The 27,799-nt window shown below is 43.5% G+C and overlaps 1 protein-coding gene across 1 annotated transcript; it reads right to left on the bottom strand.

Moving 5' to 3' along the window:
- Positions 1–3,548: 3,548 nt before the first annotated feature.
- LOC115464722 (zinc finger protein 260-like) lies at positions 3,549–27,757 on the bottom strand. Its single transcript, XM_030195083.1, has 4 exons — positions 27,507–27,757; positions 17,145–17,271; positions 10,627–10,746; positions 3,549–6,246 (listed from the first exon to the last, which is right to left on the bottom strand). The coding sequence occupies exons 1-4, from the start codon at positions 27,528–27,530 to the stop codon at positions 4,307–4,309; spliced, it is 2,211 nt and encodes a 736-aa protein (XP_030050943.1). The 5' UTR covers positions 27,531–27,757; the 3' UTR covers positions 3,549–4,306.
- Positions 27,758–27,799: the final 42 nt, after the last annotated feature.

Here is a 27,799-nt window from a genome sequence, read left to right on the forward strand (position 1 = left end):
TTGTCAGTCAGCAGTGCGCATCCTGAAAGACAAGGGACTGCTCAGCTAACACCTCCCGGACATCACATATATACTGTTGCAAATTACATTTCTCATAAATCATGTAATTTCCCCTAAACTAGAAATCAGAAACTAGCCTGTACCATATATGGATAGTCCTGTATTATATCACTCTCTCCTGATGTGTGTCCACGTGAACAGTCAGTGGCCATTGGCTAATTAGCCAGAACAATACCCTTGTGTCCTCTGTCTGTCTCCCCAAATGAAACATTCTGGACATCTTAGGCTGACACTGTGTCCTCAGCCTGTCAAAGGCATGATCTCAGCTCCTGAGAAAAGCACTGTATGTTGCAAAGATGCTAACTTCTTAGGCCAAGTTGTGAGAACCAAAGTGAGCAAAGTACAGACCTCAGTAACAGTAGTTAGCTCTTAGTACTAGGCCTAACATAGGAAGGAATATACAAAGGAAAACCCTCCAAGGTCTTCCCGCTGTATAGGCCCCTCTTGCAGATACCCTTGGTGGAGTGGGAGGTCCAGCCTTGGGGCACTAAGGTATTGGGCAGGCTATTTCCTCCTCTATGAGAGGACCTGTACAGGCAAATCTGCTTCCCTAAGTTGGATGCCTTGTTTACTGCGGTCATAACTTGTCTGGAATGTTTTTACGTTTGGGGAGCGTGCCAGGTGCCCTTGACCTGGATTGGCCACTGTCGGTGACAGGATGCTGGGCTAGATGGACCTTTGGTCTTTCCCAGTATGGCACTACTTATGTACTTATGTACTTATGTACACTATTCCCGTGAGAGCTGTTCGACTGTAAAGTACATAAGTATTGCCATATTGGGAAAGACCAAAGGTCCATCAAGCCCAGCATCCTGTTTCCAACAGTGGCCAATCCAGATCACAAATACCTGGCAAGATCCCCCAAAAAACTTGCTGTGCAGACGAAAGCTCATAGTAACACCTTTTTCTGGTACATCAGAAGCAGAAAGACTGTGAGACAATCCGTGGGACGTTTAGATCATGAAGGAGCAAGGATACTCTCGATAGGAAAGTGGAGCAGCTCATTAAGCAAGCCTTTGGCTCTTCAGCACTAGGGGTCCAGGCAGCAGTCTGTGGTATTTGTGTGAGGACCAATTAGTACAAAATACTGCCATTCAAATTATTCACAAAGCTCAGAAATTTGATCATATCACTCCCTTTCTGAATAAATCTCATTGGCTCCCTATATCTCATCGAATTACTTATAAGCTGCTACTTAACATATTCAAGGTCTTAACTTCTAAAAAAAACCCTCCACCTTTTCCACCTACTGCTTCCATAATCTCCATCGCGTCCTCTTTGTTCTCAGGATCAAAATCTACATATCGTTCCAACTTATAAACAAATCCACCATGAACATACTCGAATTTCAACATTCTCAGTTCAAGGTCTACATCTCTGGTATCTCCTGCCCACCTCTTTGCGACATCAGACCTCACTCTCCACTTTTAAATCAGACCTCAAAACGTTTTGTTTGAGATGCTTTCAACTAATCTTTCAGCGCAAAACGCCCGGCTGAATTACCAAGAGCTTCCCTATCGTTCTCTCCCTCCCCCGCTTTCTCTCAACAAAATGGAGTTCCTCCCCCTTTCCTCACTGTCAATTGTCTGTCTATACGCACCTCTTGCTATACTCTGCTCTTACCATTTAGGCGGCTTACAATGGTAGTGACTGTATCTGTGCAAGGAGGGGATCCAGATTCATCCTTACAAGGGTGATTGGCTGATCTGGCCAATTCGGAGGGCTCTTGGGCAGCAAAAGGCAGGGTAGGTAGTTAATTTTAACCTCTTGGGCTGATGCTTTCAGGATGAAATTAAATAAAGAGAAAACACAGTGTTTAGTCCTATCTTCTCAACATTCTCCACTCATCCCAACTACTCTTAGCACCCCAGAGGTTAAACTTCCCATATCAGACAACTTGAAAATCCTTGGAGTAACGATTGATAGTCATTTATCATTTGAAAACCATGCTAAAGTCATCAACAAGAAGATGTTTAACACAATGTGGATTTTGAAAAGAGTGAAATCATATCTTCCCTTAGACATCTTTCGGAACCTAGTACAATCCACTGTACTTTTACACATGTAGATTACTGCAATAGTGGTTTTTGGGGTTATAAGTCCCTAATATTGAAAAAGCTCCAGACTTCCTAAAACACGTCCAAACCTTTTTTAAACTCCGCTAAGCTAACCGCCTTTACCACATTCTCTGGCAACGAATTTCTGAGTTTAACTACACGTTGAATGAAGAAAAGGTTTCTCTGATTCGTTTTAAATTTACTACATTGTAGCTTCATCGTATGCCCCCTAGTCCTAGTATTTTTGGAAAGCGTGAACAGACGCTTCACATCTACCCGTTCAACTCAACTCATTATTTTATAGACCTCTATCATATCTCCCCTCAGCCGCCTTTTCTCCAAGCTGAAGAGCCCTAGTCGCTTTAGCCTTTCCTCATAGGGAAGTCATCCCATCCCCTTTATCATTTTCATCACCCTTCTCTGCACCTTTTCTAATTCCACTATATCTTTTTTGAGATGCGGCGACCAGAATTGAACACAATATTCAAGGTGCGGTTGCACCATGGAGCGATACAAAGGCATTATAACATCCTCATTTTTATTTTCCATTCCTTTCCTAATAATACCTAACATTCTATTTGCTTTCTTAGCCTCAGCAGCACACTGAGCAGAAGGTTTCAACGTATCATCAACGACGACATCTAGATCCCTTTCTTGGTCCGTGACTCCTAACGTGGAACCTTGCATGACATAGCTATAATTCGGGTTCCTCTTTCCCACATGCATCACTTTGCACTTGCTCACATTAAATGTCATCTGCCATTTAGACGCCCAGTCTCCCAGTCTTGTAAGGTCCGCTTGCAATTTTTCACAATCCTCCCACGATTTAACGACTTTGAATAACTTTGTGTCATCAGCAAATTTAATTACCTCACTAGTTACTCCCATTTCTAGGTCATTTATAAATATGCTAAAAAGCAACCTACCATGTAAGCCGCAGAGAAGTGCAGCTTTGGAATTGTAGACTAGCCCCATAGAGAGCTTGAGAAGATTGAATTTAAGAACAAAAAACTTATTCCATGCTCACCAGGTAATTTGTAAGAACCAATCTATGCTGTGATTCTATATTCCAAGAACTGAGATATGGGCCTTATTACCACAGGTCTTCAGGCATACTTTATAGTATCAACAAACCCTCAGCTTGTTACTGGTATATATGAATGTAAGATCTTCTGTTAGTACAATATGCTTCAGCCCGAGTTTCTCAATCAACCGAGCTAACTCATCTTTCGGTGACATCCTTGCACGTTGTCATTTTATTCCTGAAGACTTTTTTTTCTCTTGTGTGTTGCTTTCTTCCCTCCCATGTGCTGATTCACTAAGGAGAAATTAGACCTTACCTGCTAATTTGCTTTCCTTTAGTCCCTCCAGACCGGCCCAGAATGTGACTGATGGGTTGTGCACGCCCATCAGTCACATTCTGGGCCGGGCCGGAGGGACGCTAAGGAACTCCTTCTTTCTGTTGGAGCACTTGTCCATGTTTAAGGATAGACATTAAATCCTGGTGGTTTGCTGTTGTATTTCAGTATTCTTTAAATGTTTAGATTTGTTGATACTATAAAGTATGCCTGAAGACCTGTGGTAGTAAGGCCCATATCTCAATTCTTGGAATATAGAATCACAGCATAGACTGGCTCTTACAACTTACCTGGTGAGCATGGAATAAGTTTTTTGTTCTTAAATTCAATCTTCTCAAGCTCTCTGTGGGGCTAGTCTACAATTCCAAAGCTGCACTTCTCTGTGGACTATGTGGTAGGTTGCAACTGAAGTTTTTACCACATTCAGTACAGATTTTACTCTTTCATTCAGTCTTTCGTGAGCTACTCCATGCACCCTGTCAATTTAAATATAGGGCTTGTGAGATGGAGCCCAAGATGGCTGCCTGAGTCGTCACAGAAGAACCGAGTTCCAGGTCTGAATGTGTGTGGACTAGTTTCCTGTTATAGGGAAACAAAAGGGTCATGTTATGTCTGGTTCCCCCATTACCTCACAGGGGTAGCCCCTTCTTTCAAGCATCTACTGATTGTTTTGCCAGCACTGTGGCTCAGGACTTAGCTCCAGGAGAAGGGCTTAGAGGAAGAATGGCTGCCCTAGAGAGGCAAATGCCTTGCTGAGTTCAGAGAAGCGGGCAACCTTGACAAAGCCAGGAGCTGGCAGAATGTGTGGACTGCTGCAGCAATTATCAAGCACTAATCATGAGTACTCTTTTCAGCCAGTGATGAAGGCTCACCAGATGGGATCATTACACTGTCATCTCCCATCCCCACAAGCAAAGAAGGAACTATTGTAGAGGCTTGTAGTTTTGTGAACACACCAACAAGCTCACCTGGGATTGGTGTAGCAGGAAAATAGGGCTCAATTATTGGCAATAGCTGTTCTGGGGCTGGCCTTAATGGTTGTCCACCATATAAAAGAACTATGCTCTCTAAGTTAGAGTTGGTGATGTTGGATTCCGTGGGGACTGCTATTTCAGTTACAGAGCAGGCTTTAGCACAGCATATTGACTGTGCTCTCCAGGCTATGTTGGGGATTCTCTGGTGCCTTGTGAGGAGCTTTCTCTGACTGAAGCTTTCACCGCACTCAGTACACGAAAACGGTTTCTCTCCTGTGTGAATTCTCTGGTGGATTGTGAAGCTGTCCTTTCGACTGAAGCTTTTACCACACTCGCCACATATAAACAGTTTCAGTCCTGTGTGGATTCTCCGATGGATAGTAAGGCTCACTTTGTGACAGAAACTTTTACCACAGTCAGTACAGATAAATAGTCTCACTCCTGTGTGGCTTCTTTGGTGGATTGTGAGGTTTCCTTTTCGACTAAAACTTTTACCACATTCACTACAGGTAAATTGTTTCACTCCTGTATGGATTCTCTTGTGAGCGGTGAGGTACTGCTTATACCTAAAACTTTTACCACATTCAGTACATGTAAACGGTTTCACAATGGGTAATATCTCCAAATGGGTTAGTTTCATTCTAGTGTGCATTTTCTGGTGCAGTGTAAACCCATCCTTTCGGCCGAAGCTTTTACCACATTCAGTACATGTAAATGGTTTGGATCGCGTGTGGATTTTCTGATGCCTTGTGAGCGAGGTCTTCCAAAAGAAGCTTTTACCACATTCAGTGCAGGTAAACGGTTCCACTCCAGTGTGAATTCTCTGGTGGTTTGAAAAGTGTCCACTCCACATGAAGCTTTTACCACACTCAGAACATGTAAAAGGTTTCATTCCTGTGTGAATTCTCTGATGAGTTGTAAGATTTGTTTTCTGACTAAAGCTTTTACCACACTCAGAGCATGTAAATCTTCTTGCCTCTTTCTGCATTTTCTGATATTTTATGCGGCCTTCCTTCCTACTGAAGTGTTTTGTAGATTTTGTAACGGTGAAAGAGCCCTCTGGGGGTAATGTCTTCAAATGGTTTAATCTCTCACTGGTTTGAGCTTTTTGGCGTTTCCTAAATGTTTTCCTCTGACAGAATCTTATCTTATATTCAGTACTTGAAATTGGTCTGTTTATTAGGTGGAATTTTATGGGTTTTTCATCCTGGGTGAAGCTTTCGTCGGAACCAGGCCATGAAGACGTTTTCTGATTGGTGTGGATTTTCCTGTATTTTGTGAGGCTTGCTTTATCAGTAAAGCTTTTCTTATATTCTGTATGTGTGCACAGTCTCATTTCTTTATTCCTTTTTGAGTGTTGCATTATTTCTTCCTTCCTACAGAAACCTGTCACACACTCTGAACATGCTAAAAATTTCTCTTCTGTGTGTGTTTTCCATTGTCCATGTTGTTCTCCGTTCTCATAGTCTGTAGATGTAGACGATCTCTCTTCAGTGTCAGAGCTTTGCTGTGAAATCACAATTACAGGATCCCTGAGGAATATCTCACATGCATCACATAAACATCTTTGTTCTCTTGTCTGGTTTCTCTGCCCTTTCCTTCCATGTGTGATGTTACTGGCATTTCCTGTTGAATTTCTTTGCTTTTCTCCTGAGATGCATTGATTCCTGCGCTGTGTTCCCCGATCAGAAAAGGATAAATTATCCCATCCATCTCTTTCTGATATCCTGTAGCCTTCTGTGTTCTTACTCAGCTCCCAGGGATGTGTTTCTGGATTGTTTCTGGGATCATCCTTTTCTACATAAAAAGATTAAAATATTGACCATTATTGTAAGATAACTATTTAACAGGGTCAGTAATATAACAACATGTAGGTTTTCTCACTGTGTTTCTGCTGTTCCCATGAAGAGGGTGCAGTGTGAAACGTTTACAAGTATCCTGTCATAGCATTACCCAGTTATATCAGTTACCCCCCCCCCCCCTTTTTTTATTTTTACAAAAAACAGTTACAGATATGCAGAAAAGGTAGAGATTAAACAATTCCTAGCTGGGGCAGGTGGCCACTGTTAAAATAAGGATTTTGCCTCTATTTTTATATTTGTTTCAGATTAGAGAGTTGCACAGGGACAGAAATTGTACCCATCCCTGCTGGAATCTTATCCGTTCCCACTGGAATCTTACCCATCCCCGCAAGAATTTAATGGTACATAAAAGAAAATTCCAGTCAGCTCTCTCAGTCTCTCTCTGGATTTGAGCCACAGCACTGTAGGCAAAGAAGGAACAAAGGTTGGAAGTTCGAACACTCTGGTGCGTATATGTAAGATTTGTCTCTGATTCACTGGCACTGTGTGCTGAAAGGTCGTCACATGCATATACCAATAGGTTAGGTGACATCTGATGCTCATGGCTGTGTCAGAGCCGAGGTCTGCGCATCAGCCCGGGAGCAAAGAGGATTAATAGTAACATAGTAAGTGACGGCAAATAAAGACCTGAACGGTACATCCAGTCTGCCCAATAGTCACACTCATTATCAATTCATGATTAAATCAATGAGTGTGATATTATATACTTGATTATGGACTTTCTGGGACATAGACCATAGAAGTCTATCCGGCCCTATCCTTATGTTCCAACTGCTCGAGTTGCTGTCGAAGCCCACTCCAGTCTATTCATCTTCTCATTTGTGGGGCACAGACCATAAAACTCTGTCCAGCACTGTCCTCATGTTCCAGCCACTGAAGTTGCTGTCTAAGCCCCTTCCAGCCCATCCTAAAACAAATTACCATATATGAGACACAGACATTACAATTCTGCCCAGTATCGGCCCTAGCAGGGGCGTAGCCAGACCTTGCGGTGGGAGGGGGCCAGAGCTTGAGGTGGGGGAGGCACACTTTGGTGTGCTGCCCTACCACCACCACCCTCCCCGCCACCTCTCCGCCACGCCGCTCCCCACCACTGCAAATACCTTGGCTGGCGGGGGTCCCCAACCCCCAGCAGCTGAAGCCTTCGTCCAGTGCTGGAGCATTGCCTGCCCTTCTCTCCCCCTCACATCCTGCACGCTCCTTTTAGTGAAATTGAGCACACTCAGTTTCACTAAAAGGAGTGTGCCAGATGTAAAGGGAAAAGAGAGCAGGGAAGGCAATGCGGTGGCGGAGACCGGCGCTGGACGAAGGCTTCAGCTGATGGGGGTTGGGGACCCCCGCCAGCAAAACCAGGGGCTCAGAAGATTTTTTGGGGGGAGGGGCCCAGGCCCCCATGGCCCCACCTATGCCACTGGGCCCTAGTTCATCACAAAACAGAGTTGCCATCTAAGCGTCACTCAACACATCCACACACATGCAGCCATTTAAGGTTAGGTTTTTATAACTTCCATTTTCTAATTAGAGATCATCTTGTGTTCATCACATTCCTTTTTGAATTCCATCATCATTTGTGTCTCTACCACCTCCTTAATGGAAGACTTTCCACATTGGTGCTGTTAAAGCAAGAAGGAGGACACAGCACTCAAAGAACTTGGTACTCAGTAGATGAGAGGCTGGCACAGGTGCAGCTTACACTTCCATGGAAATCCCATAGGACCTGTTTCCGTCCCCACGGGAACCGTGCAGAACTGGTCCTCGGTCCACTGCACTAACCATTAGGCTACTCCTCCACTAACATACAGGTTGACCTGAGAGGTTTACGTAATCTAAAACAAAGAGGGAAAGAGTAGTTTCAGGGAGATTGAAGTGGCAGAGATGCCGAAATTGAACTACAATTATTGACAGAAATGAAGGGGGGACAGACGAGAGAAGACGGGGGAGGAGAAGGGACGGGGAAGGCTGTGCTCTACAGGCTGGCGATGGAAGTATTCCTTCTTAGGCATCTGGAGAAATGGTCAGCCAAAAGCATCATTGTACAGGAAGATTTAAGATTGTATTCAAAACCTTTCTAAGGAGGTCTCTAGGCGAAGAGAAAGTAATGCGTTCCATAGAGGAGAGCCGGGAACCAAAAACATGCAGTGGTGGGTGGTATTGTATTTAATCTGTCTGAAGGTAGGGATAGGGTTACCATATGTCCGGGCAACCGGGCGGGTTTTGCCAATTTGCCCGTTTGTCTGGATTTCTGGACAAAATGGGCAGGCTGGTGGGCGGGACGGCCCACCAGAAATCTGGACAAATGGGCAGATTGCCAGCCTCCCCTCCCCTTACTTACTACTGCCCTGGTGGTCTAGTGACCTCTTCCACCTTTGGAGCAGGAAAGAGCCCCCTCTTTCCTGCCCGGAGCACTGCCCTGCACATATCCTTCCTGTTGCTGATCGCGGAGCCGATTCAAAATGGCCGCCGAGAGTTGAAGTGGCCTAGCGAAACTTCAACTCTCAGCGGCCATTTTGAATTGGCTCCACGATCAACAACAGGAAGGATGCGTGCAGGGCAGTGCTCCGGGCAGGAAAGAGGGGGCTCTTTCCTGCCCCGAAGAGATCACTAGACCACCAGGGCAGAAGGTAAGGGGAGGGGGGGGTGATGGGGTGTGTGACAGGGGGAGGGGAAAATGTGACAGGGGCGGAGTGAGGGCGCGACAGGGGGCAGGGTGGGGCATGAGGGGGTGGGGCACGTGTCCTCCTTTTGGGGGGACAAAATATGGTAACCCTAGGTAGGGATAACTATGTTTTGTATTAGAGACAATAGAAGGTTAAGGGGCCCTTTTAGTAAGCCTCGTGGTGCCTACACATGTCAATTTTGAACTACTGCCCGGCTACCATGTGGCCCGGGCGGGAATTTCATTTTTTACGTCCACTAACTATTGGTCTGGTTGAGGTTCGTATATGTACTGTAGTGTTCTGCTTTCACTTTCTTTATGCTGTTTGTGAATGTTCTTATGGCTTTTCTTCGCATCCATTTTGTTTTTTTCCCATGCTCTTTCGAGTTTCCTACAGAGTTTCTTCATGTGTAGTAGTTTGTCATTAAACCAGGGATGTGGTTGTTTTGTGATTTTTGTTTTGAGTGGTGCTGCTTTGTCGTGTGTTTTCACTTGTTTCATCCCAGTTTCTCATGAAGTGGTTTATCCTTGGGTGGTATGTCGTTGAGTTCATTTATTGTTGTTGTCCAGAATGTGGGTTGTCTACTTTTCCTCTGGTTGTGAATGTGTGTTGGGTTCTTGGCTCTCTTTTCTTGCCGTTTTCTTTCCATTGTAGTGTGAAAGTGAGCTTGCTGTAGTCTGACCATGGTACCTCTTCCCACGTGTGGTTTGTTAATATATGGTTGATATTCGTTGAGAATCTATGGGCTACTATATCTACTTGGTGTCCTTTTGTGTGCAATGAGGTTCCTTGTGCTGTTGTGAAGTACCATTGGTTTATGAAGTTCATTAGTGTTCTGGTGTTTGTGTCATTTTGTTTTTCTAGGTGCAGGTTTATGTCACCTATTAGGAGGACATTTGGGTGATTGGTGCCGTTTTTTTGATACGAAGTCCATGAAATCATCTTGGGCATTTGTCCAGTTTCCTGGAGGGCGGTAGAATAATGTGATGCATAGTTGGTCAGTTAGTGTTCTGTCGGTGATTTTGCATGCCAGGATTTCGATTGTTGAGGATGTGTGTTTAAGAAGGCACAAAAAGACCGAAGGCTGAACCAGCTGTGAGGAGTGGAAATGAATGCATCCTCTCCTCAACTGTGGAAAAAAGAGAGCTGCTGGTCTCCTGCTCTCGAGGTGGGTGGGAAAGCATTTGCGCATGTGTGGTGGAGAGCATCTCGAGCTCAAAGACCTATTTTAAGCTTGTTACAAGCTCCAGACTGGCAGTGACCCTGGTTGTCCTCAAAGAAAGCACTTTATGCTGTTTGCTTCCTTTTCTTTGATTGCTCAGTGCTCATCAGTCCCAGGAGAATACAGGGTGCCACATGTTCAGTTTCAGAATGAAGCCAGAGGAGGTGCTGGCAGATGGGGCATGAAGTGCTGCTCACCTCCTGCCAGAGCTAGGGAGAGAAAGAAATGCATAAAGCCGGGACAGTAGTTGCTGCAGCACACGGAGGCCCTCCTAGCAGTACAATGGTGAGAAGCATCATCTTATCTGACTGTTACCTGTAAGAGAAACCCTGTAAGTGATGAAAGAGCTCTCCAGAAGAGCCTGTAAAGGGGTCTCTGCTCATTCCACTCTTCATCTCTGCAGTTTTACTCCAGTCCCTCTTATTACTGGACTCACCTAAACAGCTGCTGTTCTCAGTTTCTCTTTTCTTTGATCCCCGCTCATCCCTGATGTACGGATCTTCCCCTCGTTCAATGCGGGATATAATATCAGGGGAGACAATCAGAGAGCCTGTTCCTGGGGTAAGGACAGTACATTAGATTTGCCTTATGTTTACTAGTTTACACTAAATTAAAATAGTCAGATCCTTATATAAAGAGGAAAGGTTTTAGGACTCTTCATGTCTCAGAAAAGGCATATAAATCCTCCTCACACATTTTTTTAAATTATAGTTCTTAATATGAAAAGTGTAATATGGTATTAGTCTCATTATCCCTCATATGACAAGTGAATTTCCTTCATGACATCCAGAACATCTGGAATAGGGTGGAGGAAACACACTGAGCATGCTCAGAGTGATGTCAGCTCAGAGGAAGGGCAGGAAACCAAAAAATGTTTTTCCACATTTCTCTGAAAATTAAACACTTTCCAATTCCTCATGTGCTCCTAATTTCAATAGAAAATGGAAAAAAAATAAAGTAAGAAATTCTTATTTTTGAAAACTTTCAGAGAAGAAGCCATTTTAGACTAGGGCAGTAAAGTGACAAAGAGGCTGGTGAGTTCTTGAAGGATGAGCTTTAGGGGGCAAGAGTCCAGTTTGTCAGTGGTTGAGGAGGTGTATGAAGATGCAATAGATACAGAGAGAAGAACTACAAGTAGGACATTAAAGGAACACAGAGTGCAGAAAGGGAGGGAAAATCAGCACTGTTGCATCAGGTCACAACCACAGTGCGTCAAGACTCAGGAACAATGTTATGAAATATTTTTTTTTAATGAAGAGCATGGGGGTGATGACTGTATAAACAAAACAAAAAAAGGTCAATGTGAGACGATTGTTATCAGGGCATGTGACAGGAGGTGAAAATATTGGTAATAATTTTATGTAAAATGTTGGTATTGTATTTCACTGACACTACATGGTGTAATGTATACCTTGCACATTGATGTTGTGTTGTTTTACATTGGAGTTTAATAAAAAGAATATAAAAAAAAAAAAAAGAAAGCATGGCAGATGCCTGAAATGTAGTTTAGAAAAAATGATGAATTCACAAAATGGTGATATAAACACAAAGGATGGAATTTAAGAACATAAATATAATATAAAAATTACCATAGTGAGTCAGACCAAAGGTCCGTCTAGCCCACTATTCTGCTTCTAAGTGGCCAATCCAGGTCACAAGTACTTGACAAAATCCCTCAAAATAACAAGATTCCATTTTACTTACCCCCAGGAATATACAGTGGCTTTCCCCAGTCTACCTTAATAATAATTTATGGCAGGGGTACTCAAAACCTGTCCTATGGATCCACAATCCAGTCGGGTTTTCAGGATATCCTTAATGAATATGCATGAGAGAGATCTGCAAGCCTGTCACATCCATTATATGCAAATCTCTCATGCATACTTATTACACCAATATCCGAGTATTTCAATTTCAATCTAGTTACAATCTAGTTATTCCAATTAGCAAATGAAGTTATTATATTGGCGATTAGCTCATGGATACATTATTGTAAGGTATGGAGATTTTGATGTTTTAATTGATATCGGATGAAAAGTTAATTAAATGTATAGGTATATCTGACAGCCTCACTAATTTGTTATTTTTTAGTCAAAACCCCTGATGACGCAAAAAGCGAAACGCAAATTTGTGTAGGGTTTGACGGCGTTTTGGAACATTGAAGGGGATTGCTGGTTGGCAAAGGATTACATTGGAAAGTGAATTTGTGATAGCTGAAATAAGAACTTCGCCATTTGACTGATTCATCCAGAACATTGAATACGTTGTATGGAGATACATGTGAGACCGTAAACCTTTGGTACGTGAGACACATGCAAAGTTGAAGAAGAAGAAATCGAATATTCCAGATAAGTGAATGGTGCATTTATCCACAGATATACAATGGACACTACTCCTCAGGCAGGACACACTTTAGACCTAGTCTTATCTGATTACCTGCCTAATGAATCTCAGCCAGTCAAGACCTGATTTTGGACTCCTTACTTTCTCTTCTTCTTGCTTTCTTTTCCCTGCCTATTTAGGTATTCATATTCCCTTCCCTTCCCCTCTTTCTCTGTTCCTTCTACCCTCTCTACTGTCATTGTAATTGTTTATTAGTTCATTGTAAGCCGCTTTGAGGCTGCTAAACTGTGGTAAAAAGCGGGGTATAAATGATCTAAATAAATAAATAAATAAACTGATGAGAGGGGTGTTCAATTAAAGAAGTAGACCTGTTTCCGATAGGGCCCCGTCATACTGGTATTGGAGGAATAGGCTACATGAGCTCATGTTATGGGAAATGCGTGATGCCCGTCACACGCCAAAGAGAAGGCAGCGATTCATTGGGGTGTGGTGGGCCTATCTGAATAAAACATCCCCACGAACACGGAGTCAAGTCTTGAATGCACTGGGATAAGTTAGCGAGAATGTGTGGAATATTGAAGGAAGGAATATATGTTGGGAGACAAGTAGATGGTACCAGCTCTTGGGTGATGAGAATAGTCTTGAAGGGGGGAGGTCTGGGGTGGGGGGAGGGAGGGGGGTTTTGTTAGGATTGATGATGGGGAAAAAGATTGATCAGTTGTAGACAAATTGTGTTGTTCCTAACCTCTGTACCATTAGGTATTAGAATAATCATTCGTAAATAGGGGGTGGGGGGTGTTGGTTTTTTTTTATAGAGGATAGTGATGGGTATAGACTGAGCAGTTATGCATGGTGCAGTAAGGGGGAAAATGTAAAAGTTTGATGACATTCTTTTCATATGCTTCTGTTTTCTGGTTGATTTGACTTGTATTATGTACATGTTTATTGATATTCATATATTCATATGTTGCATATTGTGCCATCAATACAAAAGTTAAAGAAGTAGACCTGGCTTCTTTTGTATGGAAACTTCAGCATTTTTATTTGATAGAAATGATGGAACATTTGGAGTGTGTCTATGGGCAAAAGTTCTGTAATATGTAAAGTAAAGTAGACAGTTCCTACAGGTTTCACTGTGGTGCAAATGGCATGGATGTGGTGATAGTGAGGATATATGTTGGATTATATAGAAACATAAGAATTTTATTGTGATATGTTGCGTTTTCAATAAAGTAATAACTTCATTTGCTAAGTGCTGTAGTTACTTTGGATTGGAATATGCACATTCATTAGGGATATCCTGAAAACCTGACTGGCCTGTGGGACCCCTTTGAGTATTGATTGATTGATTGATTGATTGACCTTTATATCCTGAATTATCCCAAAACAAGTTCAGGTTCAATGTGGCTTACAAACATTATGTAGTAATACAATAACGAAAATACAAGCCAAAACAAGTATCATTAATACAGGTAATGGAAAAATTGACACGATCATGCTATGAGATCAACGATAACATCGAAATTGCATAGCTAAAATGATCAGATTATTAAATAATCAAATAAAGTCAGAGAATTATCAACGCGTTCCAGAGCTTAACTATGTGCTGACGGAAACATAATCTCTCCTATTTGTTTTAAATGTTACCCATTAGAGCAAGGGTGATCTTTAAACTATGCGTGTTTGTTTATCAGATACTTTATGGAATGGCTCCTGGCTATATGTTATTTCTGGTTGATTTACCCCTATGCAATGCTGTCTTAGGAGCCAGGGATTACCTTCTTGTCAGGCTACGAAATGGCGGAATGAACTTCCCAAAGATGTACGCAGTGTTCCTCACCGTATGAAACTTTGAAAGCTGTAAAAGACCTTTCTTTTCAAGAAATTCCTTCTGATGGATGAGGCCTAATTTGGGAATTTGCTTGAGTCCTAACTTAAGGTTTTATTCCAATTGAATCTATTCTTTGTGTTTTTATGATTGTTTATCTCTGCTGATCCGATATGTTCTTCTATGATATCCACAAGTACTGTATGTCACATAAAGCCGAATTGTAATTTGTATTTTTGTGGGATATAAATATAAATAAATGAAAATAAAAATAAATGAAATGTGCTAATCTAACTTCACGGCATGTCCCCTAGTTTTTGTACTTTGAACCTTGATGTCTTAAGCCTTTCCTCATCCTTTAATCATTTTGGTAACCCTTCTCTGTACCTTTTCTAATTCCACTATGGGGCTCATTTTCTAAACAGAAAAATGTCCAAGAAATGGGACAAAGCAGCAGATGGACTTTTTTTTTTTTTTGCAAAAACATCCAAATCGACATTTTCAAAACTCATTTTTAAGACGTTTTTCAATGTAGTTCGTCTAAATCTCAAGGGGGCATGTCGGAGGTGTGTTTTGGGCGGGACTAGGGTGTGGGCTTACAATTTGGACACTTCTGTGCAATAATGGAACATTGTAAAAATGTCCAGGGCACAAAGTAGGATGCATTTGACTAGACCTGCTTCAAGAACGACTAAGTGCCAAAAAGGTGCCAAAACTGACCAGATGACCACTGGAGGGATAAAGGTATAAACCTCCCTCCTTAATCTCCCCCCACCTCCTCTAAGAGGTGAAAGTGAGAGTACATACCAGGCTCTATAACAGCTACAGATATAATGGCCATTCCTCAAGAGCAGCAAGCAGATCCCTGGAGAAGCCTAGTGGTCTATAGATAAGGGCATTCAGGCCTATATCCCACTCTAACTGGTACACTTGTGGTGGAAAGTATGAGTGCCCCAAAATCCACAAAATACCTACTGAACCCACACATAGGTGACACCTGCAGGCATAAGGGCTATTATAGCGGTGTACAGTTGGGTACAGTACAGTATATTATTTGCTATTCTATGGTGGTTATGATGTGATGTGTACCTGGGACCTTTTATGTGAAGTTCATTGTAGTGCTCCCTAGGCTGTCCACTGCTCTGCTGGGAAATCTGTGTGGCCGGTCTAGTAAGACTGCTTGTTTTTGTGCATTTTTCCCTTGGATGGTTTTTTTGTTTGAAAATGATCCTTAAAGAAAGACGCACAGAGCACAAAAACGTCTAAAATAGGGCAATTTTCAAACCAAAGAGACAGGCATTTTTCTGGTTCGAAAATGACCATGTTTGGCACTGGATGTTTGGACTTTTTTTTTTTTTTTTTTTTGCAAAACATCCCAAATCGGATTTGGAAGTCATATTTCTGATCTGAGGAAGAAGGGCGACCTTCGAAAGCTAATCAAGAAATGTATTAAGTTATGTCCAATAAAAAAGGTATCATCTTATTTTCTTTTCCATGTTTTATTTTGTTTGGACTAACACGGCTACCACACTCCTCTACTGAAGTCATATCAAAAATGCCCCTCCGCATCTTTTTTGAGACGCAGTGTCCAGACCTGCATACAATACTCGAGATGCAATCACACCATGAAACAGTGGGGTGGGAATTGAATCCAGTTCCCCTGGTTCTCAGGGCATTGCACTGACCATCAGGCTACTCCTCTACCTATGTGCTTCGCTTACACGAGGCGACTCCTCCACCCATGTACTGTTTGCAACTAAAACTAGGTACCATATAGTTAACCCTAAAGAAGTACCACACTGCACTATCCAGTAGCGCTATAAAACGATTAGAAGTAGTAGTACTTAGTGCAATGAGCAACAAAATGCAAGTTAATGAGATGCATTGCATATAGAATTGCTTTTTTAAATTCCAGCTTAGTACGGAATCTTTACTTCATCCTGGAAATGAAAAGAAAGTTTTAACTTTCTACTGACTTCAACGGAAGTCACAAAATCAGCCAACAAAGATCCAAGATCCCTGAATTGGGGATTCCTAGAGATTCAGAATTTGAGGGCCCCTACAACTGGATGACCAAGTCCAGGCCCTCCCCCTACCACTTACCCACCCCTCTTACTCATCTGCCCCCACCTCCACCCACCCCGTTACCTACATCCACCAAACAATTCAATCATCGGTGGATATCAGTTAAACTTAACTTCCACCTCTAACCACTGACGTCAAAATGGAAGTACATTTTAACTTCAAAAAGTTGTCCTTAGTACTTCCATTTTAACACATTTTTTCTTATACTCTTATGTCCACTTTAACACAAGCTTTTACTTTACGATTTAGCACTGAAGTTTAGCCAGGACAAGTTCTGGGAGAATGGCTGGAAGTTCTACCACTTCTTTTCAGTCTGGAGGATCAGGGTCTTCTGCTCCAGACCCTCCCTTCCAGACAAGAGGAGGGGGTGAGCCTGGGGCACAGCAGAGACAGTCACTCAGCTCCTTAAGCCAGACCCTCTTCTCCCATTGCTCCTGCCTGCTTGGCCACTCCCTCCCAGCTCCACAAATCCACTTTTTTTGTCTCCAAATTAAGCCCTGATTTTAATTGTATATCTTATTACTTTATTACACCCACAGCAAAAGTAAAATAAAAAATAAAAAAATTAAGAATGTTACAAAAATCTGCATTAAAACTTCAACACAATCCTATTACATTGGCTTGCACACCAGGATACTCACTGTCAGAACTGTCTTACTCCTAATGACTCTGGGCTGATAATAAAAATTCTCTCTTACCCAGTGAGATCAGGGCCTGATAATTCTCCTTCATCACATCCTTGTACAGGTCCTTTTGCCATTCTTCTAAAACCTCCCACTCCTCCTGGCAGAAATAAATGGCGATGTCCTCAAAGGTTACTGGGACCTGAAACATAAACCAGAAACACATTTGACTATTGTAACGCCCTCTTGAATGGTGCTCATACATCTGACATTTGACACCTACAGATTGTCCAAAACTCAGCTATTAAACTTATTACTAACTGTCGCAAATTTCATGACATCACTCCTTTACTTTGGCAGAACATAAGAGTTGCCACACACACACACTTAGTATGAGAAAGTTGATGGGAAAAGGGGGAATTGATATTGAAGCACACACACTCTGTGTCTGTCAGCCAAACTCCCCCCCCCCCCAAGCATATTAGCAGCAAAGGTGAGGCATCGGAGCATTGCTGATCCCCATACAGAGGAAACCTGCAAACCACACACACACACACACACACACAGCATATTAGCAGCAAAGGTGACATTATGCTTACTGTCCATTTCTTAAAACAATATACGTACACATTTATATACAAAAAAACATTACTCACTGTACACCCTAATTTTGGGAAATGGCTCTGTTAAAACCAGAAATGCAAGTACATCATCATTATTCTAGCGCCCGTTTCATTTCTGTAAGAAACGGGCCTTTTTTACTAGTTAAGCCATGTTTATCCACATGTTTTCAAAATGGCCTCTACAATTTTTACCTGGAGCTAATGTCAGGTTCACTAGTCTATAGTTCCTGGATTTCGCTTTAGATGCCTTTTTAAAGTTGGTGTTACATTGGCTTCTCTCCGATCCTCAGTACTGTGGCTAATTTTAATGATAAGCTGCCAACTGCTACTAGAATAGGTAGCATTAGGTATACATTCTAGAATGCCGATGAATGGAGATGCATGGCCTTCTCTTGAGCCTGACAGCCTATCTTGTGTACAGTGTTTCACAAGTACATGCTTCGGAAGAGCTGGTAAGAACTTATGCAGTTACAAGCATAATGCTCTGAAAAAAAAAAAAACCTTTCTCCCAAAAAACTCAAATACCCTAGCCTCTTTCCCGGGAAGGCACTGAAGGGTGTAACTTGGAACTCGTAGCCCTTTTGAGTGCAGATTCAACTACCATGGAATGGTAAGGAAACCAGGAGCCTTCTGGTCTCTCCACAGAGTTGATCTCCTTGTTTATAGGCAAAATGGGGGTGGGGGAGGGCACACAACTCATATATTCTCATATTCCATGCCCTCTTAAGTCACTTTGGAAGTACTGGAGGATTCTGTCAATGGGCACTGCCACAACTTCCTTGAGAGGGTCAAGATCTGGAGGATGTCAATGTTTCTGCCCTGGGTTCCTCTTCCATTTCTAATTTAAATAGAATTTCCCTTTAAAGTTAATGAAGAAGCTTTCCTCAGATGGGGTCTTTCCACTTTCATGTGGTAGAGATGGATTTGACAACAAACCAGTTGAATCCTCCTCTTCAGAGAATCTGTCTGGTTTATAATTACAATCCCAGGAGCATGCTGTCTCAGACCCTGAGAAATACTCCAGAAAAGAAGTTCAGCCTGTCTTGCTCTCTGTCTACATAGGCCTCAGATGACAGCATTGAGACAAAAATCATCTGCAATGTCTCAGTGAAGCTTTTTCCCCTGATGAATTGGAGATGGATGATAGTGTGGTAGCCATTGATCTCAAGCTCCTTCAAGGCAAAACAGCATATGGGTCTCTAGAACTGGCTGGATCTCCCAATGCACCAAAACTGATGATATTGAAGTCACAGTGTTGCACCAAGAAAGAATCACTCCAGCTGTTCTTCGAATTTCCTCATGAATTTCCTCAAATGCTGCCAATGTCAAAGGCACAGGAAATAGAGTAGGAGTAACATATAGTAACATAGTAAATGACTGAATGGTCCATCCAGTCTGCCCAACAAGATAAACTCATTTTACATGGTATGTAATACTTTACATGTATACCCAAGTTTGATTTGCCCTTGCCATTCTCTGGGCACAGACCGTAGAAGTCTGACCAGGACTGTTCTTGGAGAGGCCATGTCCTCCTGAGTCACCTGAGGAGTATTTGAGGCTTTGTCTTAGGTCCCTGGAGGTTGTCACATCCCCTCTGGTACTGAAGAGGATCAGCAGTTCTCACAGCAGGGGCATGAGGACACAAGTGAACTTGGTGCATCAATGCTTTCAATGTTGCACTCTGATGAGGTGCAATGTCAATGCATCATGTCCTCTACAAAGTGTTCGGCTTAAGGAGCCCTTGACATCAAGAGAGATGAGGATGAATCCTTTCTTTTCTAGAGACAAGAGTTGGAATATATTCAGTCTTTATGGCCTCTATCGATGCTCAGTGTCAAAGGTGTTCAATGTACATTTGATATTGTTGCATCCCCAATATCCAATGGACTTGATTCCTCTGATGCTGATGTACTGGACTTTGAAGCACCAAAAATCCATTCACATTGCTCCTCTTGATCAAGACATCTGCCAACACAAACTGCATTGACAGAGTTCATGGTCAGGCCCCAGGCACTGCAAGCACCAGTTACGAGCATTGGTAACAGATATGGCCTTGCCACACTGGATGCACTTTTTAAAAACACTGGGCACTTTTCTCTGGGATATATTGTAGAAAAAAAAACCCAGCCAAAACAAAATCAAATGACTCGATTTTGAAAAATATGTCTGAATGGAGTGCTCTAAGCCCACAATGGAAGCCTAACTTGTGATAACATGAAAAAATAAAGAAAACTTAGACTTGGACAATAACCTATCCAAGATGCTAATTGACACCAGGAATTGCATGACATTGACAGGACTTGAAGAGAAATTAAGCAAAATTCTGAAAAAATGTGTTGGTGAAAAGCATCAGGTGATGTAACCAATTGGCTCTGCAGAAAGACAAAGATTGAGAAGGTCTCAAGCGACAGTGGTAGGCAGGAAGTGACATGTATGTATGGTAGGCTTTTCAAAGGGTTCTAAATGTATCTAAGCTGGAGAAACTTTCTCACGCTGGACTCCATCAGTAACCTCACTCATATTGTGAGGCCTTGCTATCCTTTTTTTCCTCAGTGAACTAACAGAATATCGAGAGTTAGGAAGCCTTGAAACTGTCTCTTGACATGGCCTTACCTTGAGTGAAATCTCCATCCCACCCTAGTTTTCAAACTGACTAATTCCCTCTCTAAAAAATTTGCCTATTACTGGCTTTGCTGATGCTCATGGAATGGACGCTCCTCACGCCTAAAGTAAAAGCTGCCCTGCTGTTGTTGCCTTCCTTCCCTTAGGAATGACATTAGGCACCACAGCCCTCCTTCAATCTTGGCACTGATAATGGTATTCCAGGGATGCTGCCTAATAAATGGGGTAACTTACTAACAATTACTGCACACTTAGGGCTCCTTTCACTAAGCAGCGGAAAACCCAACACGGGCTTACCACTCGCTATACAGAAAGTATGGCCGGGCTACCACAGCAGCCGGGCGGTACTTCCAACCCCTAGTGTTTTGTAGTGCCGGAGTGTACCCAGTGGTAATTGGGCAGTTCTGCGCACTGCCCGGTTATCGCCGGGTTAGCGCGGAAGCCCTTACCGCCACCTCAATGGGTGGCGGTAAAGGCTCCTGCACGAAATGGCCACGCGGCAAGTGCTTTACTTGCCACTCGGCCATTTCCTGTAGGAAAGCGAGACTTCCCTTTTTCCAGCTGTGGTAAAAGGGGGTCTTGACGTGCGTGTAAAATATGAGCCGACACAAGCGCCGGCCCCCTTTTGTCACAGCTTGGTAAAAAGGGCCCTAATACTATTAAAGGAATCTTAGTTATCTCATGGGGGGAAGGGAAGGGATTTTGGATTTAGTTTACACTATTTTTCAGTCAAAACTCAAGGTGGGTTATATTTAGGTACAGTAGATATTCTCCTGTCCTTGGAGGAACTACAAACTAAATTTGTACCCGAGGCAACAGAAAAGGGGGGGGGGGTGTTAATGACTTGCCCAAGATCAAAAGAAGACACAGTGGGATTTGAACCAGATTTCCTTGTGTTACGGAACCCAGGATGGTGAGCCCTTGGGCTGCAGCCAGGCTGCAGCAAAGTCTTCTGGGGAGGCACAGAGTAGAGGTGAACCAGGCACTGAATACACACAGGATACCACACATGGCAAATAGACAGCACACTCAAGACAAGCGACAAGCACCACCAGAAAAGGGAGACAGACCACTCAGGCGGGCCTCACGGCTGAACCGGAACCCACTCGTACAGAGTCCAAGCGTACGGGCCTCACGGCCGAACTGGAACCGAATCATATCAGAGGGAAGGGAAAAGAAACAGAATGGAATCTCTTGAGCAAGTACTACTCAAGCAGTGCACACACACTGCACTAAACAGAGCCACAAACAAGGGGTCAAAAGACCCTACACACAGGCACAAAGAAACTGAAGGGGAAAAGAAAACCCCACTTAGACTCACATGGTAGAAACCACAAGTAAAAGATAAGAAAACCACCCAGGAAGGCAGCACAGGGCTGGGCTTAGAACCCTAGCTATAAATGAATAGTCCTAACCAAGTCAAACAGACATCACACAGAGAGGTAGTACAGGGCTGGGCAAGTAGTCCCAGCTAAACAGAAGAACCACCCACTCAAGAACAAACAGAACCAAACAGAGAGGACACTCAGGGCTGTGCTAGATCCACAGCTATAAAGGAATAATCCTAACCAAGTCAAACAGAAATCACACACAGATGTAGCTCAAGGATGAGCTAGTAGTCCCAGCTAAATGGAAGAACTGTCCACTTGTGCCACACAGAGCCAGCTCAAGGCTAAGCTAGTAGTCATAGCAAACAGAAGAACCACCCACTCAAACAGAATCAAACAGGGGGGACACACAGGACTGTGCTAGTAGACACAGCTAACCAGGAGAACGGCCCACTTGTGCCACACAGAGAGATCACTCAAGGCTGTGCTAGTAGTCACAGCTAATCGAAAAAGCAATCCACTCAAACACAACCAGAAATCTCACAAAGAGAACTCAAATAGAAAGCACACAGGAAAAACTCAAGACAAGGCCACACAGAGGAACACTCACGGCTATGCCATACAGAACTCAAGGATAAGGGAAGCCACTCATGAGGGAACACTCTAAGCTATACCATACAGCACTCAGGGAAAAGGGAAGCCACTCAAAGGAATACTCAAGGGTGTGCCACTAGGCACTCAAGGAAAAAGGGAAGCTACTCATAGGAATACACAAGGCTGTGCCACACAGCACTCAAGGGAAAAGGGAAGCCACTCAGAGAAATACACAAGGCTGGCCACGCAGCACTCAAGGGTAAAGGGGAGCCAACTAGAGGAATACACTCTAGGCTGTACCATACAGCCATGCAGCACTCAAGGGTAAAGGGGAGCCAACTAGAGGAATACACTCTAGGCTGTACCATACAGCCATGCAGCACTCAAGGGTAAAGGGGAGCCAACTATAGGAATACACTCTAGGCTGTACCATACAGCCATGCAGCACTCAAGGGTAAAGGGGAGCCAACTATAGGAATACACTCTAGGCTGTACCATACAGCACTCAGGGAAAAGGGAAGCCACTCATAAAACTACACAAGGCTGGCCACGCAGCACTCAAGGGAAAAGGGAAGCCACTCATAAAACTACACAAGGCTGGCCACGCAGCACTCAAGGGTAAAGGGGAGCCAACTATAGGAATACACACTAGGCTGTACCATACAGCACTCAGGGAAAAAGGAAGCCACTCATAGGAATACACAAGGCTTGCCACGCAGCACTCAAAGGTAAAGGGAAACCACTCATAAGAATACACAAGGCTGGCCACACAACACACAAGGGTAAAGGGAAGCCGCTTATAGGAAGGAATACACAAGGCCGTGCCACAGAGTCAAATAACAGACACTAGAAACAAAGGGAAAAGTAAGCAAACTGGGAAAGCTGCCTTTACATACACAGAACAGATAAGGAGCAATGCTCACAAGAATCAGCAGACAAACACAGCAAAGCAGGGTAACAGGAAGGTCTGCTTCTAAAACACATCAGAAGGAAGCAGGTCTTACACTGCAAAGGTTTAAAGCAAACAAAGGGATAAACAAACAATGTTCTTACCAGAACTCAGCCAGGAAGGGAAAGGAAAGGCAGCCAGAGACAGAGCACACCCAGCTGCACGGGAGCAAGGTAATCAAGGAAAGCAGCTAGGTTGTGGAAGCAAAGTAATCAAGGAAAGCAGCTGGCTGGCAACAACCGGCTCTCTGAACAGTGAAAGGTAACAAGGGAAACCACACAAGGAAACAAAACAGGTTTAAACTAGAGAACCTAGATAACAAGAAAGGAATCTATTCAGGTTCAAACCAGAACCACACACAGAAAAACAGAACAGGGCTTTGCTTGGAAGCAAAGTTAACAGGCTAGTAATCCATACAGGTTTAAAGCAGAACAACACAAACAGAGAAACAGAAGAGGGCTTTGCTTGAGAGTAAACCTAACAGGGAAGTAATCCATACAGATTAAAACCAAAACCACTCACATAGGGCTCAAGGCTGTGCCCCAAAGCACAGTATAACAAGAAGACCAGTTCCCTCAGAATCACACAACAGTACAAGAAAAAGAAAAATAGACCTGTTGCAAAGGCAACGCAGGAAAGCTCCCTGGGTCCTTATAAAGGAGTAGGCTGATGATGCCACAAGTAGAAAATGAAGCAGAAGCAGGGCCACCAAAGCGAGGCTTGGCTAACAGGAGGAAGAACAGGAAAAGGCAGACTGGAGAGGTCACAGAGCTAGATACAGAGAAACAGTAGATCTGAACATAAGGGCACGGCCACAACCGTGACACCTTAGTTCTCAGCCTACTTCTCTAACCCAGTGGTTCTCAACCCTCCATTAAGTCGGGACACACCTGACAGGGCAGTGCGTTAATATGTGACACACTGCATCCATGACCCTCACAGACCTTTGGACTCATACAGTATAGTAGTTTGTATTAAGGATCTATTTTACTAAACCGTGCTAATAATTCCTGACGTGGCAAATAAGAGGAAACCCTCAGGAATTGAATGGGCTCCCTCTCATTTGCCATATGCGAATCACTAGCGCGGTTTAGTAAAAGAAGCCCTAAATGTAAACAAGCTCCACAGCTACAAAAACCCTCTTTTTCACCCTCCAGTTAATTTTTACCTACCTATCAACTATCCATTTCCTTCTACCGGTAATAAATAGAAATAAAATATTTCTTTTCTTTGTTTATTTCTATTTATTGTCTTTAAAGTGAACTAACAGAGCTACCACACCACTTCTCCAACCTTGTAACTCTCCTATTCACCTCCCTCACTCCTTCTATTGCCTCCTGTTCCCTTCTTTCATCCATTCCCCATTATCATGTTTCTACCCTTCGTATTCACTCATTTTCTTGAGTCTCTCCCACTTGATTCCACCATTCCCAGCATCTCCCCCTCCCTCTCTCCTCCTCTCTTCCCCTACAGTGCTGCATTTTCCCTCTGCCCTGTTCCCCCCTACAGAGTTGTATCTTCTCTCTCCTCTGTCCCCACCTAGAGTGCAACATCGTTATTTATTATTTATTTTTGTACCCCGCACTTTTCCACTCATGGCAGGCTCAATGCGGCTTACATGGGGCAATGGAGGGTTAAGTGACTTGCCCAGAGTCACAAGGAGCTGCCTGTGCCTGAAGTGGGAATCGAACTCAGTTCCTCAGTTCCCCAGGACCAAAGTCCACCACCCTAACCACTAGGCCACTCCTTTCCCTCTTTCCCCCTCCCTTGCAATACAGATGTGGAAATAATAACACTTGCTCTTCCAGCAAAACAAACAAAAATCGCAGATAGCAAACTTATCTAAGCCTCCAGATCAATACCAAAGGCTTCCCTAGAAAGGAATATCTTCTCACATTTTCTAAATTGACCATAGTTCTTCAGTAGACAAATTTGATCTGGGAGCCGATTCCACAGCCTCGCTCCTTCTACATAAAACATTCTCAATCTATGATCTTCCAATCGTACATATTTCATGGTAGGTACAAGATCTATAAGTGTAGGGTTACCATATTTGGTCCCCCCCAAAAAGAGGACACATGCCCCGCCTCTGCCACTGCCCTGCCCCGACACACACCCCGCCCCGTCATGTATCGCCCCACCCCTTTCACCCCCCCAAAGGGTGTTCTATCACCTAGTCCCCTCCCCTTACTCTACTGCCCTGGTGGTCTAGTGACCTCTTTGGGGCAGGAAAGAGCCCCCTCTTTCCTGACGGTCCCGGCGCCGATTCAAAATGGCCGCTGAGAGTTGAAGTGGCCTCGCAAGACTTCTGCAGAAAGTTTCACGAGGCTGCTTCAACTCTCGGCGGCCATTTTGAATCGGCGCCAGCCTGGGACCGTCAGCAGTGCACTTAGCATTGCAAGGGGAACAGAATGCAGGGCAGCGCTCCGGGCAGGAAAGAGGGGGCTCGTTCATGCCCCAAAGAGGTCACTAGACCACCAGGGCAGTAGAGTAAGGTAAGAGGAGGGGAGGCTAGGATAGGACACCATTAGACCCAGCCGTCAGCCAGTCTGCCCGTTTGTCTGGAAATCCGGACAAACGGGCAAAACTTGCCCGGCCATGTCCTCAAAGAGAGGACATGTCCGGGTAAAACCGGACATATGGTAACCCTATATAAGTGGAGCAGCAGGAAGCACAAGCACAGAAGACACAGCCACACGAGCAGCGGCACTCTGCCTTTATTTGTTGAGAGCTGCACTCCTTCCTTGCATCACAACTGCTTGTGGGACTTATGCTCAGCACACCAGAAATGAAATCCAAGTTGAGCACTGCTTACAGCTGAGACGCAGGGAAGGAGCAGAGTTCTCAAGAAATAAAGGCAGCATGCTGCTGCTTCTGGGGCCTCGTCTTCAGCTCGTGTTTCCTGCTGCCGCTACCCTGACACCCATCAGACTGCTGGGGCTTGTGCTGCCATCTTAGAATTAAGCTTTGGAGTAGATTAAGGGCCTATTTGTCAGAGGATAACTTTAAGTCCATTATCTTTGCTCATATCACTCCACTATTCAACTACTGTAATGCTTTGCTTATGAGAGCTTCAGAGACCCTGTTGCATCCTCTTCAGACAGCACAAATGCTTTAGCAAGAATAGTGACCAGAACAACTAGATGTATTTTATTTAACACATTTGTACCCCACATTTTCCCACCAATTTGCAGGCTCAATGTGGCTAACATCAAACCATAAAGGCAGTCGCTGATCTGGTAACTATACAGATAACATAGTGTAGAGGACAGGGAGATAAAAAAAACGGGGTATAAGGGGAAAAGGTGAAAGGGTAAAAGTGGTCAATACGTCCATTAATCTGACCATATCACCCCAGTTCTGATGAAACTCCATTGGCTGCCGGTTAAATGGCGCTCAAAATTTAAGATTCTGACACTAATTTATAAGTGTCTGAACAATGAGGCTGCTATCATTTTGGCTACTCTATTACGAATTTACTGTCCAAAAAGGTCCCTTTGCTCTGATAACAAGTTGTTACTTGATGTACCTATTGTGAAATATGTATGACTGGAAGATCATAGATTGAGAATGTTTTATATGGAAGGAGTGAGGCTGTTGAATTGGCTCCCAGATCAAATTCACCTATTGAAGAACCATGGCCAATTTAGAAAATATGTGAAGTCATTCCTTTTTAGGGAATCCTTTGGTACTGATCTGGAGGCTTAGAGATGTTTGCTATTTGTGATTTTTGTTTGTTTTGCTGGAAGAGAAAGTGTTGTTATTGATCGGTTTTTATTTGTGTATGTGAAAATTGTGAACCACCTAGAAAGTTTGACAGCGCAGGATACAAATTATGTAATAAATAAATACATAAATAAAAACTGATGCCAGTGACACCAGTTGAGAATCACTGCTCTATCCATTAGGCCAATCCTCTTGTGTCATATAAGTGAACTGTTAATAAATGTAAACTTAACCTCTTACCCACTACCATCAGGAGTCTCTTCATAACATAACTTTGTAAACCTTCTGTCATTCATCTAAATCCTACCACTCCTCCTGGGAGAAGCACAGAGCGAATTTCTCAAAAGTACTGGGAACTAAAACACAAACTCTTCCACATTCATCAGTGACATCAGCAGGATGGAGAGGGTTTTTTGTGTGTGCAAATAAGTCACAATCACATAAATTAGTGTGGAGTAATCAGAAATCCAGGACTAGCCTACAAATCTCCCTCCTACAGCTGTGTAATTTGGAAGCTCAGGATTCTGCAGTATCACACGTTAGAAAGCTGCAGCATTGTTTATAACAAGGCAGAAAGTTGGGGCCAATCTCCTACCTGAGCTGAAGCTCCTGCAGTCATTTTCCTCTCTGCTTTGCAGGATTGGAAATGAATTTGGGGCTCTTTCTCAGGCTGCTGGGAAAGAGCTGAGTATTTCTTGCAGTGCTAGGGGGTGGGGGCCTCGGAGGCTGTTTGTAGGAACAGCAGGAGGGAGAGAGAAAGGCAGAAACAGAGATTGGATTTTGGAAGTATCTGGTCTCCAGTTGCAGCTCTCAATCTGCAAATCAAAGGGTGAGAAAAGAAAAGGCTCTTTATGTTTATCTGTTTCCAGCACGGGCAGGTCCTCTTCC

Source organism: Microcaecilia unicolor, chromosome 1 (genome assembly GCF_901765095.1).
Source record: "Microcaecilia unicolor chromosome 1, aMicUni1.1, whole genome shotgun sequence".
In the NCBI taxonomy this organism is placed as follows: domain Eukaryota; kingdom Metazoa; phylum Chordata; class Amphibia; order Gymnophiona; family Siphonopidae; genus Microcaecilia; species Microcaecilia unicolor.

What these genes read in the sequence shown, in the direction of transcription:
- LOC115464722 (XM_030195083.1), bottom strand. Translation starts at nt 27,530, where the DNA reads ATGACTGCAGGAGCTTCAGCTCAG. An exon ending in TCAGGCCCTGATCTCACTGG is followed by an intron (nt 10,747 to 17,144) that starts GTAAGAGAGAAT and finishes TCCTTACCCCAG; the next exon opens with GAACAGGCTCTCTGATTGTC. An exon ending in TGAGAACAGCAGCTGTTTAG is followed by an intron (nt 6,247 to 10,626) that starts GTGAGTCCAGTA and finishes CTTTTTATGTAG; the next exon opens with AAAAGGATGATCCCAGAAAC.